The sequence below is a fragment of the Procambarus clarkii genome, chromosome 60, assembly GCF_040958095.1.
Source record: "Procambarus clarkii isolate CNS0578487 chromosome 60, FALCON_Pclarkii_2.0, whole genome shotgun sequence".
Classification (NCBI taxonomy): domain Eukaryota; kingdom Metazoa; phylum Arthropoda; class Malacostraca; order Decapoda; family Cambaridae; genus Procambarus; species Procambarus clarkii.
Window position 1 is genome coordinate 8,891,196 of NC_091209.1, and position 14,289 is coordinate 8,905,484.

The 14,289-nt window shown below is 38.6% G+C and overlaps 2 protein-coding genes across 3 annotated transcripts in view; one reads left to right on the forward strand and one right to left on the reverse strand.

Moving 5' to 3' along the window:
* The window catches only part of thoc5 (THO complex 5), a 30,961-nt gene extending 29,879 nt beyond the window's left edge, over positions 1 to 1,082 (forward strand). The window contains exon 15 of the mRNA XM_069307447.1: positions 920 to 1,082. Coding sequence (XP_069163548.1) covers positions 920 to 983 — 64 coding nt within the window. The 3' untranslated portion in view covers positions 984 to 1,082. The remainder of the gene's footprint in view (positions 1 to 919) is intronic.
* Positions 1,083 to 3,857: 2,775 nt separating this feature from the next.
* Positions 3,858 to 14,289, reverse strand: part of LOC123766925 (sulfhydryl oxidase 2) — a 32,045-nt gene continuing 21,613 nt past the window's right edge. The window contains exon 7 of one of the 2 annotated variants that reach the window (XM_069307448.1): positions 3,858 to 3,972. In XM_069307448.1, coding sequence (XP_069163549.1) covers positions 3,873 to 3,972 — 100 coding nt within the window. In that variant the 3' untranslated portion in view covers positions 3,858 to 3,872. Of the gene's footprint in view, positions 3,973 to 9,997; positions 10,210 to 14,289 lie in introns of those variants that run through there. The other variant, XM_069307450.1, reaches the window with a different exon arrangement.

The window sequence follows — 14,289 nt, forward strand, 5'->3', positions numbered from 1 at the left end:
GTGGTGGTGTTCCAGGAATTTACTTTTTTTTGTTTTTGTTTTTATTTTGGGGGGGGGGCACAAATGTGGAAAAAATTTAAAACTATTATATTTGTCATATACAACAGTGTACTTAAATTTACAATTTCATAAAATCATTGAATGGCCAGGCCTGGGTCAAGATTCATCAAGCCGTTACACAAGTACCTATGAACCTGTACATCTTTGCTCAGTCTTTGGCGGCTTTGTCTGCATTTATTATATAGGTTGCGAGCATTGAAACTTCCCGATCAAATGTCGTTATTGTTATAAATAGTTTCTTAGTGCTTTGGAGCTCATACACTGCTTACATTTATTAAACAGTGTATGAGCTCCAAAGCACTAAGAGGCTGATTATAACAGTAACGACATTTAATTGGGAAGTTTCGATGCTCATAACCTATATAATAAATGCAGACAAAGCCGCCAAAGACTGTGCAAAGATGTACAGGTTTATAAGTACTTGTGTAACTGCCCTGAATGTTATGAGGGGTTAGAGTGCTGCAGTAGATGACTGTTGGATTGTGTTGATGCGCAAGATGTAACAAATGGATGGTTTTATATTAATGTTACCTTTCAATATACTGTATTTTTCACTTTTTTTCCTCCTGCCCCCATAAAACTAGGAAATGTAATGAACTTTGTTTCATGTCCCAAACCAAATGGGCATAAATATCTTCTGAAGCAAAATAATGACTCCAGTCATTTCTCAAACCCTAATGTTTGCAATATGAAAAGTTATTCCGATTAGTTTTGACCTTGGGGGAGGGTCAAACACCGAGCTTTATATTACTATATTATTATAGCTTTATATTAGATATGAACAGTGTTCATATCTAATATTCAATAGTGCTAATTTTAGTTAAAAAAATGGTTAAATTTTTTTTTATTTATTTTGCAGAGGCCCAGACAGAGCATTCCCTTTCAAGTACCATCCAAAACTTGGGGTCTTCTCTCAGCGTTAAAGGAAGGACTGATCCCTTTTTTTTTATGTAGCTTTATTTTGATCTAGGCATTTTTTTTTTGTTTATACAATACTGTACTAATAAATATACTTTTAAGGATTTTTGTTATCACTCATCCATTCTGCCTTTAGATGCAGTTCAGGCCAAAATTAATGTACACTGTACAGGTAGTTTAGTACATTATTTTTGTAATTTTTTTACGTGTATACCCAGTACTGTAGGTACAGTAGTATATCTAATTTTATATAAAAAAATATATACTGTATACATTTTTGGTAGTTTTCTCTGCTGAATATAGTATTCAAAGGTAAAAAATTATCAAAAGAAGGCAAATTGGGAAGCCTATGTAAGAATGGTAATCAAACGTTAAAATGTGACAAAAATATCCTACATTTCAAGAGGTGAATACAAGTCTGCACGTACATGCCATTTGTGGGTAATTAGGAATGAAGAAAGTGCTGAATAACAATCAAATGGCACCAATCCAGGAAGACTATGCAGTACTGTCACTGGATATTCAAAAGGCACAAAATATCACAATGCCAATACAAGAATAAGAGCACATAAGGTGAGCGATATCAAACATATTTGGTTCACCAAGGATTTTATTGATGAACGAATGACCTCCAGGTATATTAGGAAAGCACGATATATAGCTGTGCTAAAAATCTGGACATTCTACAAGGTGAACGACTAAGTGAGACAATGCAGTTCGGACAATAAAGAGCACGGCAGCATTCCAATACGTGCGTGTATGGCCAATACTTAAGCTAGCCAAAGCCATTTCCCACTGTATTATGCCTGGTATGAGGAAGACCAAGGAGGTAGGTTACCTTTAAGAGTGAACAGTTTGTTGCCTCCAATACCAGACAATGACCCTGCCAGCAGTGTGTGTGAGAGGAATGAAAGAATGGGTAGAAATCTGAACAAGGAATACGTTTTTTGGCAAAGTGGACAAGTGCAGATAGCCTTCTTAGCAACTGTGTCTGCATGTTCATTTAGAGTAATCTCAATATGGCTGGGAACCCAACAAAACTCAACTGTCAAACCTTCTAAGAGATAAGAAAAGGCCAATATTGGATTTTAACCTCCACAGGATGTAAGGGGTTAAATGACTCCAGTCATGAGGGCAAAAGATGACCACAATGACAAAGGAATGTTGACATTGAGCATACAAAATTGTATAAAGTTCCATTGTAAAGCTGCTAATCTCCACGGGTAGGTGGCACACACAGGTTTGGACAGGAAAGACAGTGCAGTAGCCAACATCATTGGCATATTTAGACCCACCTGAGAATAAGGCAATGGAGCATGAATGCGAAGACATGATCAAAGAAAGGGCATTTCGTAACGGTAGGAGAGGTATAAGCCCCTACCACGTGGGTCCAGGTCTTTGAAATCTTTGCAAGTGGAACCCTCATGGTTGGGAAGGATGGAACAAGATGAGGAGTGAGATTGCTAACATGAACCGATTGGGAATCTTGAAAGTGAAGCATCTATACAGAAAAACGGAATGGGGCCCCACATGAGGGGATATCAGTCAAAGCACAGCATAAGTGAGAGTGGGAGCGTTGCAGAAACCATGCAAGGCCGTGATGGCACTAACAGTCACAATGATCCTGTAAAGACAGGATGATGGTTTCAATATACAAGCTCTGGGTAGGGAATGCACCAGTGCCGAGGCACATGGTACCATACCCATTATGGTACCAAGCATCAAGACGACAAAGGAGCAGGCAGAGCAGCCATAATCGAGTTTTGACAGCATGAGAGAGAGAAGTGCAAATAGGGGAGTGTGCATCTATCAGCTTCCCAGGAAGTATAGGACAACACTCTAAATAAGGTAATGGTCTTAAAGCATCAACTCTGAAATGAAATATATGGGGGTGACCAAGACATACGAGTGTCGCCTCCAAAAGTTTAGCAGAAACTAGGGGCCAAAGAACAACCCACTTCTGAAAAAGTCTTAGCTCAAGTCTTTGTTGTTGTTAACTTTTAAGCCAAGATTGGTGGCCCAGGATGACACAGCATCACTCGCAAGTTGGAGATGGAGCTGGTGTTGGAAGCACGGGGAGTCGATCACACAACAGCGGAGAGTGAGATCCTCATCACAAAGGCCCAAGAAACTACCAAAGGTAAGAAAGGAAGATCATTAAAGGCAACTAGGAAAAGGATAATGCTCAGAATACTGCCTTGGGAAACACCTTTATTGTTGAAAAAAAAAGTCAAAGTGGTACCAAGTCTCACTTCAAATAAACGACAAGAGAGAGCTTTTAAGGAAGAGGAGATCCCCACGAAAGCCAAAAAAATGTAGTTGGGATAAAATATTATATCTCCAGGTCTCTTCCAGGCCTTTTCCAGGTCAAAAATGAATAGCAACTACAGATGTCTTTGCAGCAAATGTAGTACAAATGTAGACCTCCAAGTCTACAAATGTATCAATCGTGTGAAACTTGTTAAAGCCAAATTGAGAGGGGAAGAGGTAGCAATAGTGTTCTAAGAACCACATTAGATGTACATTAACCATACATTCAAAAAGTTTGCAGATGTAACTTGTCAGAGCAATTGGGTAAAAATCCTTAGGTGAAGTCCCTTGAGAACCGGGGTTCTGAACAGAACACTTGCCTCATGCCAGTCTGCAGGGACTGACGTCGTCTCTCAAATACAGATATAGATACAAGGTATTCAGTAAATACTGATAGGTGCACTGAGGGAGATGACAAAGCATTTCACAATGAATGTACTATGGTGGTGAGCTCAGGCAGCAATCTTTGAGTAGGCACAAAGATTGTACAAGTTAAACCCTATACTGTATGTCAATTCATGAGAAGAACTACATTTACAACTGCTGGGGTGTGTTGATGCATGAACAGCACTGTACACTTCTTATTATGAAGTGGTGGCTTGCTGCTGTGGACGACTGCTGGAGTGTGGTAGTCCTTGTTTATCCATTATGTTGTTCACCAGTTTTCTCTGGACTGGTGCCTCCCTAAATAATGTAAGTGGGAAGAGTGTTAATAATGTATGTTCAAGCTGGGGATCTCTTGTCATCACTCTCAAATACATCAGTCTGCCCCTTTATCGTTTGTGCCTGAAAAACTCCTGAACCAGGGACTTGTCTGTCTGTAGCCTCTCTTAAGGCACTCGACAAAGAATATAAGGACATGAAATGATACTCAAAACCTTTGGAAAGATTTGATTTTAAAACTTTCCATCACATAAATATTATTGAGTAAAGTAAAAGCTTTAATTAAGAAACATTAAATGTACGATGAAAAGCTGCAAATATATTAATACAAGAGCCTATACAAACAGCTGTACAGGGATATAAAAAATACAAAGAGCTGTACTACAATATGCAATAAAGCAACAGATAAATAATACCTGGTTAGACCTGGAACCGCCCCCCCCCCCCACACACACACACGCACGCCAATTTTCTGTATCAAGTTCAGAAAGTCAATAATTCTCTATGCATGAATGGTCTCCACTGACACCCTACCATCATAATACCTTAGTAGTTATTGTAGTATTGTTGATCACAATACTTGATGTGTAGTGTAGTACTGCTTTACTCATGTTAAATGGAGCATACATTTATTTTTTAATACCGGCAGTTCCCCTCTACCACAAACAGGTTATGTTCTGAAAATGTGTTCATTAAGTATTTGTTCAGAACAAGATTTCCCACAGGCTTAATACTATAAATTGGAAGATGAGTTCCTGGATCACCAAAAACCATCACAAAACCAATACTTTTGAGACATACAATATGATAAAGTATAACATTATTTACCTTGAATGATGGAGTTGTCCTGCTTGTCAATGTTTGCTCTTTTTGAGGAGTGAAGAGTTCCTGGAGGAGGCAGCAGCAGAAGGTAGTGATACGCGGGTATGCGCTGGCAGCGGAGGTTGGCTGTGTTTGATGGGTGGCAAACACCTGTGGGTCATCATCAGTCACTAGCTGCTGTAGAACGTGAAGGTTTTGGGTCAACCTTTTTCTTGACGATCATAGACTATTGATTAACGCCTCTTTGAGAGGTGATTGCTGGGCTAGTCTTTTTGGGGAAAAACATTCTCAAGGTACTTTGCACTTTACATGTAAATATGCTTCTTTTCCACGTAAATATGCTTATACGCTGTATGACCATTTAACACAATTTTTTAGATGTTTAAATATCTCTGCATCATCATCATGTTTATCAAACATTGCTAATCAGCTTAAATACCTCTTGCCATTTTCTTGAGTGTATTGTTTTACTGGGGTGTCTCAGTCCAGCAAAACAAACAGCTTCATCTTCAGTCTCTGCTGATCCAACTCCTTAAGGTCTTCATTTGTGAAGTCCCTTAAGGTCTTTATATCAGAAATTAAATTAAATCTTTTCCTTATTGTTGTTTATTTCAGATGTATAAAACACTTCACATTCTTGAAATTGTTTGTTTTGTCATTTAGATAGTTCCAATGGTTGAGTGGTTGCAATCTGTATTTGTTTTTCACCCCTCTCAGAGCCCTTGATATTTGCTAGCTACATCTCTTAAGATAATGGGTTGCGGCTTCCTTAGCACTGGTGCGTTACCAACACACTTCCTCTTCCTATCAGCCATTGTTCTTCCTTTCTTCAATATTTTACTATCCAGGTATTTCAAAGCAATTCTGAAGTTGGAAAGCCCAGCAAAGGCACCTCTGACAATATCCTTCATGTGGTCCTCTAATGACAGTTTATTATCCAAGATCACCCCTTGGTCTCTTTCCTTGTCTGAGTTCTTGAAAGCCATTTCACATAATTTGAGGTTCTCTGTGGCCTATTTTTTCCTATTCTACATTCCATAACTTGGCATTTATTCACATTGAATTAAATCTGCTAAGTGTTGCTCCATACATTTATTTTGTCCATGTCATCTTGAAGGGCATGACAATGGTCAAAGTATCTTCCTTAGTAGCTTAGCATCATCAGCTGTGTGTGTGTAGGGGGGGGGTGAATGGCGAGAGTTGTGTGTGTGGGTAATATCAAATACAACGAGCCTCGATTTACGATGGTAATCTGTTCCCAGAGACGTATCGTAAGTCGAAATGATTTTCCCATAAGAAATAAAGGGAAATGAATTAATCCGTTCCCGACTCCAAAAAATTACCTTCAAAGTAAATTTTATACCTAATTCACCCAAATCTTCACTACAAAAGTATGTACAAGTTATTACTTACCTTTACTGGTGATTCTTGTTGGCGTATGGAAGATGGTGAGGATGGGGGAGGAGGAGTGTTGTTACTGTTTGGAAGGGGAGTCCCCCTTCCATTATAACATCAGGCAGTGATGATTTTTCTGGGATACACACACGTACATTTTGCCTGCATACCACTAGGACCTGGTTGTGGTTCACTGTTTGTTTGTCTCACTAAAAATTTGTCTAGCGACACTTCTTTTTCCCTTTGTTTCAACATTTGTCTGTAGTGAAACATAAGTGTGTCATTAAAAAGGTTAAGGCAACAGCCTACTGCAGCTTGATTTGAGCAAGTCGTTTCAGCAAAAGTTTACAGTTCCTCCCAAGCTGCACACATTTTCTTAATTTTTCTGGAAGGGATATTCTGTACTGCTTCTATGGTCATCCTCACATGTGTTTTCATATGTTGAACCTTACTTACCACTGACTTTCTTGGGTCCCATGGCGTGATATATAATAATCAGTTTTATGTTCAAAAAGCAAAAAATCACAAAAAAAATTGAATTTCTTATAAGCGTGATCGTCACTAAGCGGGCGGCCCTAGTAAACTGAGGCAGGTCGGCCCACGCGACCAGGAACCATGCACTAGGTCGACCCAAACGTGTATCAACAAATATCGTTAGTCAACGACACTATCGTAAGTCGAGTCGCATTTTCCAATCAAATTTATATCTTAACTTGAAATTATCGTAAGTTGAGGTGCCACTGTACTATGAATTACAGGTAGGAATCTAGTTATACACAAAGGGAAAAGAATCAACATACAATGAGGCACCTTTTCCAGGTCAAACTCTTGGTAAGGCACCATGACAAATACAGAATTTTGGGCAACACTTTCCAATATTTAAAAAAATAGTCTAATGATTCTATACAGTATTAATGTTGTAGGTTTCATGCCACTACAACAAGGCATTCTTACGGAACAATATGGAAATTTACAACAAATAAATTATAGAACAAGATCACTGGTGACACCTAATAATCAAAGAGAATGGACAATCATTTTCAAGAATCAGGAATACTATAACATATTACCACATCAAAGAAAAATATCTGCACTTAGGGAAATTACTTACGTAGATTTTTCTAATAGCACGTTAAGAGGTTATTCCATGTTTGTAACAAGGTTTTCCTACATGCTGCTACAGAGTGCTCACCAATCACAAACAATCTAAACATGTGCAAGTGTTTTAGGGCTCAACATACAGTATAGTTCTGCACTATGAAACTTTCCACTAAATATCAAAAGACTGTACAAGTACTGTCCAGTATTTAAAAATTATTTGCTAAATAATACAGTACTGTAATTCTTTTTAGTTACAATATAGATTTTCTAAATAAAACACTACTTTGAATGTTTAAATGAAAAGCAAAAATGAAAATGAAGTACAGTATTGTAAACAGCAAAACACTACTTTCAGAGCAGGTGGTTACATGCTCCACGTGCCAACTCTGTCACCAGAACACTGTCACTGCATTAGGCTTTTGTCACTTTCTCTGCAAAGCCTGGTAAGGATCTTTTGCAAATTGTCTTATTAGGGATAAAAGGTGAGTAATGGTGACAATGCAGAGTCTTACTCAAGCCAACATCGAGTTATCAGTCTGCTACGACAGATAGCACATAGCACCCCAATAGTAAACAGCTTCACAGGGAGCTACCTCCACACTTTAAGCTAAGCCCACACAGGCAAGCTAGGGAAAATGGGGGTAAAATCAATGGGAACAAGAATATCTGATGAACTGCTAAGAAAGCAGGGTTTCAATAGGCTCAATACCCTATTTCAGATATAATGCACCTTTTTACAGTGAGCCAGCTCTCCATGTTCACTGAAAGATAAAATTAGGAACAAAATAGATAGGGCAATAATACAAGCTAGAGACAGAGTAATGCTGACACAAGCTGCAGATGAATGCAGCACCAAGTTATTGACCTACCCAAGCATTCCACCAATTCAGTTATTAATGACATGGATGAATTTAATTTGGAAGGTACTAAGCTGTCAAAGTCTAATCCAATCTCCAGAATCCATGGGTTCTAACATCAGAGTAGGACACAGCAGGAAAGCAGTGAGAATGGTGCACTATGAAGTCATGAGCCTGGGGGGTAAACCTGCAGCTAATTCAACTTAACCATTTGTCAGGGAAGCCGGGACAGACATATCTAGGAACAAGGAGCTATGAACCATGGGGTGAGGAACAGAAAATGAAAGATATGAAAATATCCAGTGATACCAATACAATACTACCACAGGAGAGAGTGATGAATGGCAGGGTAGAATGACAAGAGGTCTTCAACTGCAGAAGCTGCCACCTTGATCATGATCAAAGGAGGATAAAGAAGATGGAGGTGGTAAGAATGGCTATCAGATACAGTAAAACCTTGGTGCATCTTTTAAATTCACAGCCAGCCAGAATGAACACAGCTCCAAATCAGTGTCTTGGTAAAAAAAAACTCAGTGGCAGGAGGCAGCCCTGGAACAATTTTTTTAGGCACAATCAAAGCCAGGGAAGAATTCAACATGAACTAATCCATACAAAAGCAACTCCATGAAACTTCAGAAAAATTATCTCTGGGGCCGTTGATATTTGTCAAACAGTGCCAGGGAATTTAACTATGAAACAAAGCTGTAGTGAATAGCTATAGCCAATGGAACAAAAATATATCAAGTTAAACACACAGCGAAGAAAACCTATAAAAGGAGATAAATCATTGTCCTGATACAACACTCATTGGGAAAAAGTAGCCAAAAACAACCTTGCTGGTCTCTGGAGAGCTCAAGATAGTTATGGCGGGTCACTATACAAACAGCAAGATGGTAACTCTCTTCGACCCTAGTTACTAATACAGTTTTGTCAGTTGACACTAGTTAGTTTAATTGGTAATGGTAATTACAGAGCACTAATTAGTGTTCCATGTGTTGATAATTTAACACTTTAGGGGTGGAGAAGGTGTTCAAGGTAACTGCTCCCTGTTGTGTGTCAAAGTGGGCTGGTCCCTCTGAGGCCACTTAAGTTACTCACCATTGTTTCCCTTGCCCACCTATTATCTCAGACACCACCACTTGCAAAGATCCTTAGTAGGAAATATTGAGGCTGTACCATAAGATTGGTAGTGTGTGTGTGCCTGAAATGTCTAGGGAATGTGGGTGTGACCCCATCACATGGCCTCAATACTTTCTAATCCTTATTAGGCTTTGAGAGTAGCTCATGGGAGCCTAGTGTAGTAAAATTGCAACCCATCCTCAAATCAAGTCCATTCCATCCAGCGGTCAACCCCAAAGACGCATTCATAAATATTAACATGCTGTTCATTCAAAATAGGGATTTTCTCAAATATTAATTAATATTGTTATATATTAGCATATTGTGCATATTTAGGCATTGGTTAGGTTAAGTGTTTATGTTCTGTTGGCGATTATTTGTAGTTCATGGGTGAAGCACTGACAGCATTGTAGTTCGAACAAAAGTTGTCACCGAAGCACTTATTCCAGAAGTTTTGGGACGTCATCAATTGAGTGTGTGTAAACTGTTATTCATTCATAAACAAGGTTTGGCGGGTGCATGGAATGGACTTTGGCCTTTGATTATGAGAACGGGCTGGAAATTGTCCTGGTGGTCCAAATGACTCCCGAGTCGAGAGACATCTATGAGGCCTCGGCTTCAAAATTAGTGTAGTACAGCATATACGTACATTGTATAAATAAATAAATGTGAATGTAAAACTTATCATTTGCACTTTCTAATGGTTTTTACATAGATCAAACTAAAGCACAGGTGGAAACAAAATTTCATAATGCGTGTTGAAAAAACCTGAATAAATCGCTCGAGAAAGATTTCAATTGAGCCAGTAGCTTGATAGCCTGTATGTACGTATAGTGCATTACAAGTATGGTAATGTGAACATAGATTAAAGATCACAAGACATTACTCCTCCACCTTGTGATGATTGTCAATGCTTTCAATGTACTCTTGGGAAGCTTTTTGGTTTACGTCCTCTGTTCTGCTGCTGCATGTTAAATAAAATTTAAATTAGTCACTGAAACTAAATTTTGCACTTAAGATGTTTGATCAATAGGTATGTCTTATAAGTTTACAATATTATCACATGCAACAAAAACAAATGCACCCAGATTCTTATGAAAAAATCAAGTGCTGAATGTAATGAAACGCTCTTTTCTGGAGAGCCAGGGAGAGCCTTTTCTGCCTTCCTACTAGTCGCTCCCCCAGCCTGGTTTTCGAGGCTGGGGAAGCCATACCCTTTCTTCGCCTACTGAGGCAAAAACCAGAATTTGGTTCACTCTACGAAGCAGAGAGCAACCACAAAACTGGGGAAAGCCCAACAGAAATTATAGGTGTAACAAAAGCTACTGCTTTAAGGAATCTGAAACTGAAATACTAAAGTAGTACTTTATTCACAAATGTTTGTACATTTATAGTTGGGTTAGTTATCATAAATTTACAGTAAATTACTTAAGACACCATAGAGGTCAACAAGGCACATAAACGTTGCCTCAGATTAAATATGCAAAATGCGCCATGCCTCTCTACCATCAGACAGTAACCTAGGTCACCTTGGGTCTCAACCAGCCTGACCCTGACCCCTCTCGCTCTGGAGGGGTCAGGGGTGAACCTGCAAACACAAGAAATAAGGAAACAGGGCAGGGACAGGGAACTATATGGATTGCACCATAAAATAATTATATTCAACAGCTGGGTTTTGGGAATCACAGACACCAAGACTCTTATCTTCCACAAAGAGACTTTTCATTACATTAAATGCTGTTTATCTGGGAGAGAGCTGAATGATGGCTCCTCAAAGCTGACTATTATGAGAAGAAAAATCATAGGACTTACCAGGAATTAGGAGAGCAAAATGATACTCACAAAGACGAGACATCGGTACAGAAACCCAACCGAGGGCAACACAAGCCCAATGGGAACAAGGAACACTGACCAGGGAATGAACCACCAGGAACCTTAAGACCTTCAAAATCTCTATGCTAGAACCTGAGCCCATGACATGTTAAAAACACTGCAGACAGAGCTGCAATCTTATGAGCATTGTAGGACTGGGGGTAGACTGCAGGGTGGCCAGACACTGACACTGCGGACAACCCTGGATAAAGAAGCTTTGGAGCAGGGAACGAAGGAAACAGGATCAACAAACAGCAAATCCACTAAAGATGAGCAGGTGGCATGCAGTAGTAATGAACAACAAATGATAAACGAACACATTGCTGGAAACTGGTATGATTGTGAATCTAATATGGGCCAGACTTGTCTGAAATAGGGCAAAAGATCATATTGCTTTTGCAAGCCAAAGCACCATGGCTAAACTTCCAACATGTAATGCACTGGCACAAGGAGAGGACATGCATATGGGCAAAAAATTTTGCACAAATTAAAATGATCACTCTGCAGCTTTCCCATATTTGAGTTTCTGTAACTCATAAAGGTCAGTTATTGTCATTTGCTTAACTCTTGGTCAATACAGTTATCATAATTTGCCAATTTTAGTTACTATCACCCAGTTTTCATACAAATTAAGTAAATATTGTTATACAGTAATACTGTTTATATAGATGTAATTTAGTAGACCATGACACATTTTGCTATCATTTTGTAATTCCTTACTATGTGATGAGGTTATCGTTTACTAATGGCCTGCCTACTGTTATTGTCTAATGACAATTTGGGCTGTCTTGCCTGTTTGAATATTTCTGGACAATGTTCCCAAGCAAAATAGCAGCAAGTAAGTGGATTGCAAGGCACTTCTAAGCTGTGCCAAGAACAGGTTCACATGCAACAGAAAAATTCAATACATTGTAGGCCTATACATTACTCTGTCACTATTTTGGTCAATTATGAGTACATAATTAAGGTTATTCAACATAATGAAAAACTACAGTGGAATTATGAACATAATTCCTGGTAGTACATTTAAGAGGATCCCGGTAGTAGCTGGGTTTGTTCTCAACTCACAATAAATAGGTACCCAGGAGTTAGTCAGCTTCTTGTGGGGTTGCATCCTAGGGTGGGTCAGTAACTAGACCTGGGGGGGGGGGGGTTGAGATACCCCCTGGTGGGAGGTAATCTGGTGGGGGGTCTGGACCTCAGTACAAGCCTAACATGTACCTCATGTATAACCTGGCTTCATGTCCTCCGACACAATGAATTATTATTAACTATGAATTAAAACACTGTCTTGGGCAGAACAAAAACGGTTCCTTTCACCTTTCAAAAAAAAAAAAAAAAAAAAACTTAACTTGATGTATTTACCTATCAGTAAATAGATACCTGGGAGTTGACCAGACCACACACTAGAAGGTGAAGGGACGACGACGTTTTCAGAGTCAATTCTTGACTTGAGAATGGTCCAGGACGGACCAAAATGTCGTCGTCCCATCACCTTCTAGTGTGTGGTCTGGTCAACATACTTTAGCCACGTTATTGTGACTCATCGCCTGCCTGGGAGTTGGTCAACTGTTGCTGGATGCACCCTGGAGAAGGTCAGTAGGTGGTCTAGAGGACCTTGATGGACCTAAGTACTGTACAGGCTTCCTGTCCCTGACTGCGGGAACTATAAAAGCCATCCGTCTTGAACACAAGTCTCCTCAGCCCTGCATGTGTCAACAAATACCTCGTGTGTATGTACCCAGTGACTCCCCCACCTGGCTTACTCCTACTGTGCACCAAGCCTCAAAACATATCTATTTTATTTTTTCTTATTTTTTTACATAAAAATTAAATGTATTTGATTTGTGAGTAAAATCATTTTTTATACCTCGTCTATTTCAGAGTGATATCTGCAGATATCGTTTTCAATTATTCTCACACCAGCAAATTCAAGCATGTTTGCATTTAGAATTCCCTTCACCACTTCCACTCAACAGATTTTTACACCAATTACATTATCATTTCTACATGCTTTTATTTAACACTCCAATTTGCTTTTTTATTAAAACTAAAAATGAAAAAACTTCATAAACATTTGTACTGTACATTCATAATGAAGCTAATTTACACAAAATTACAGTACTGTACATTATTTGCCCAAGAGAAAGTCATAACAGCATAACAAATAATCAAAATTGTTAAAATGATTTCACATTTATTCTTCCTAACTGATCAACTGGGCTGTGACTCGTACCTCAGACTACAAGCAGCTGTATTCAATAGCCTGGTTGACCAGACCAGCAACCAGGAGGCCTGGTCCCATGGGCCACTGATCCCAAGAACTAGCACAAGGTAAACTAGGTAAATTCATAAATTTTTCTTTTACAGTTTAACCAAATGATCCACAATATATGTAGTCTCATCATATTCCTACGTTCTTCTCTCGGTTTTGCAGTCAGATCATTTTGGAAACTATACAAGGACATGCCGGTTCTTCTAATGTTTTCTGACTTACAGTCTACACATGTACAGTACATCGTGAGGAGTACGATCAAATAGTGCATTTCTTGATGCAGTCGGGCTTATGACCGAATTTAAACACTGTCATCATAAACTTGCATAAGAAAATCTAATTTATGCCTATGCTATATTTTTAGATGATTTTTCAACCATGACAAATCTTGTTATAGATTTCATTTATAAATTTTCCAAGATGTGTGTGTGACAAAGACATTTATAAACTTCTAAATTACCTCATTCACTTGCATCTTATAACCCTGATATACTGCAAAACATTTACTATTTAATAATACTGTACTTTCAGATTATGCCAATTACAATATTTTCCTCTTAACTTTCATTCATTATTCTCCTCAACAATAATCAATTCCTCTTCTTTCAGTGGTACAGTGTAGTATATTCACAAATTTTTTAAGTACTATTAAAAAAAAAAAAAATTAAATATTCTCCTCTATAATGCTTATTACTATGCTACTCATCAAAAGTATTCATCTTCTTAAGGAATTTATACTGCACTCAGTATTTCTATTGAGCATCCACAATTCCTTCTCGACCTACATCAAAATTAATAATGAAGTATTGTCATGATCACCTCTGGCCAATTATTTCCCTTTCGGAATGTTCGTCTGAATTGAGTACATGGGGGGGGGGCTAATGTGGTAGCAATATT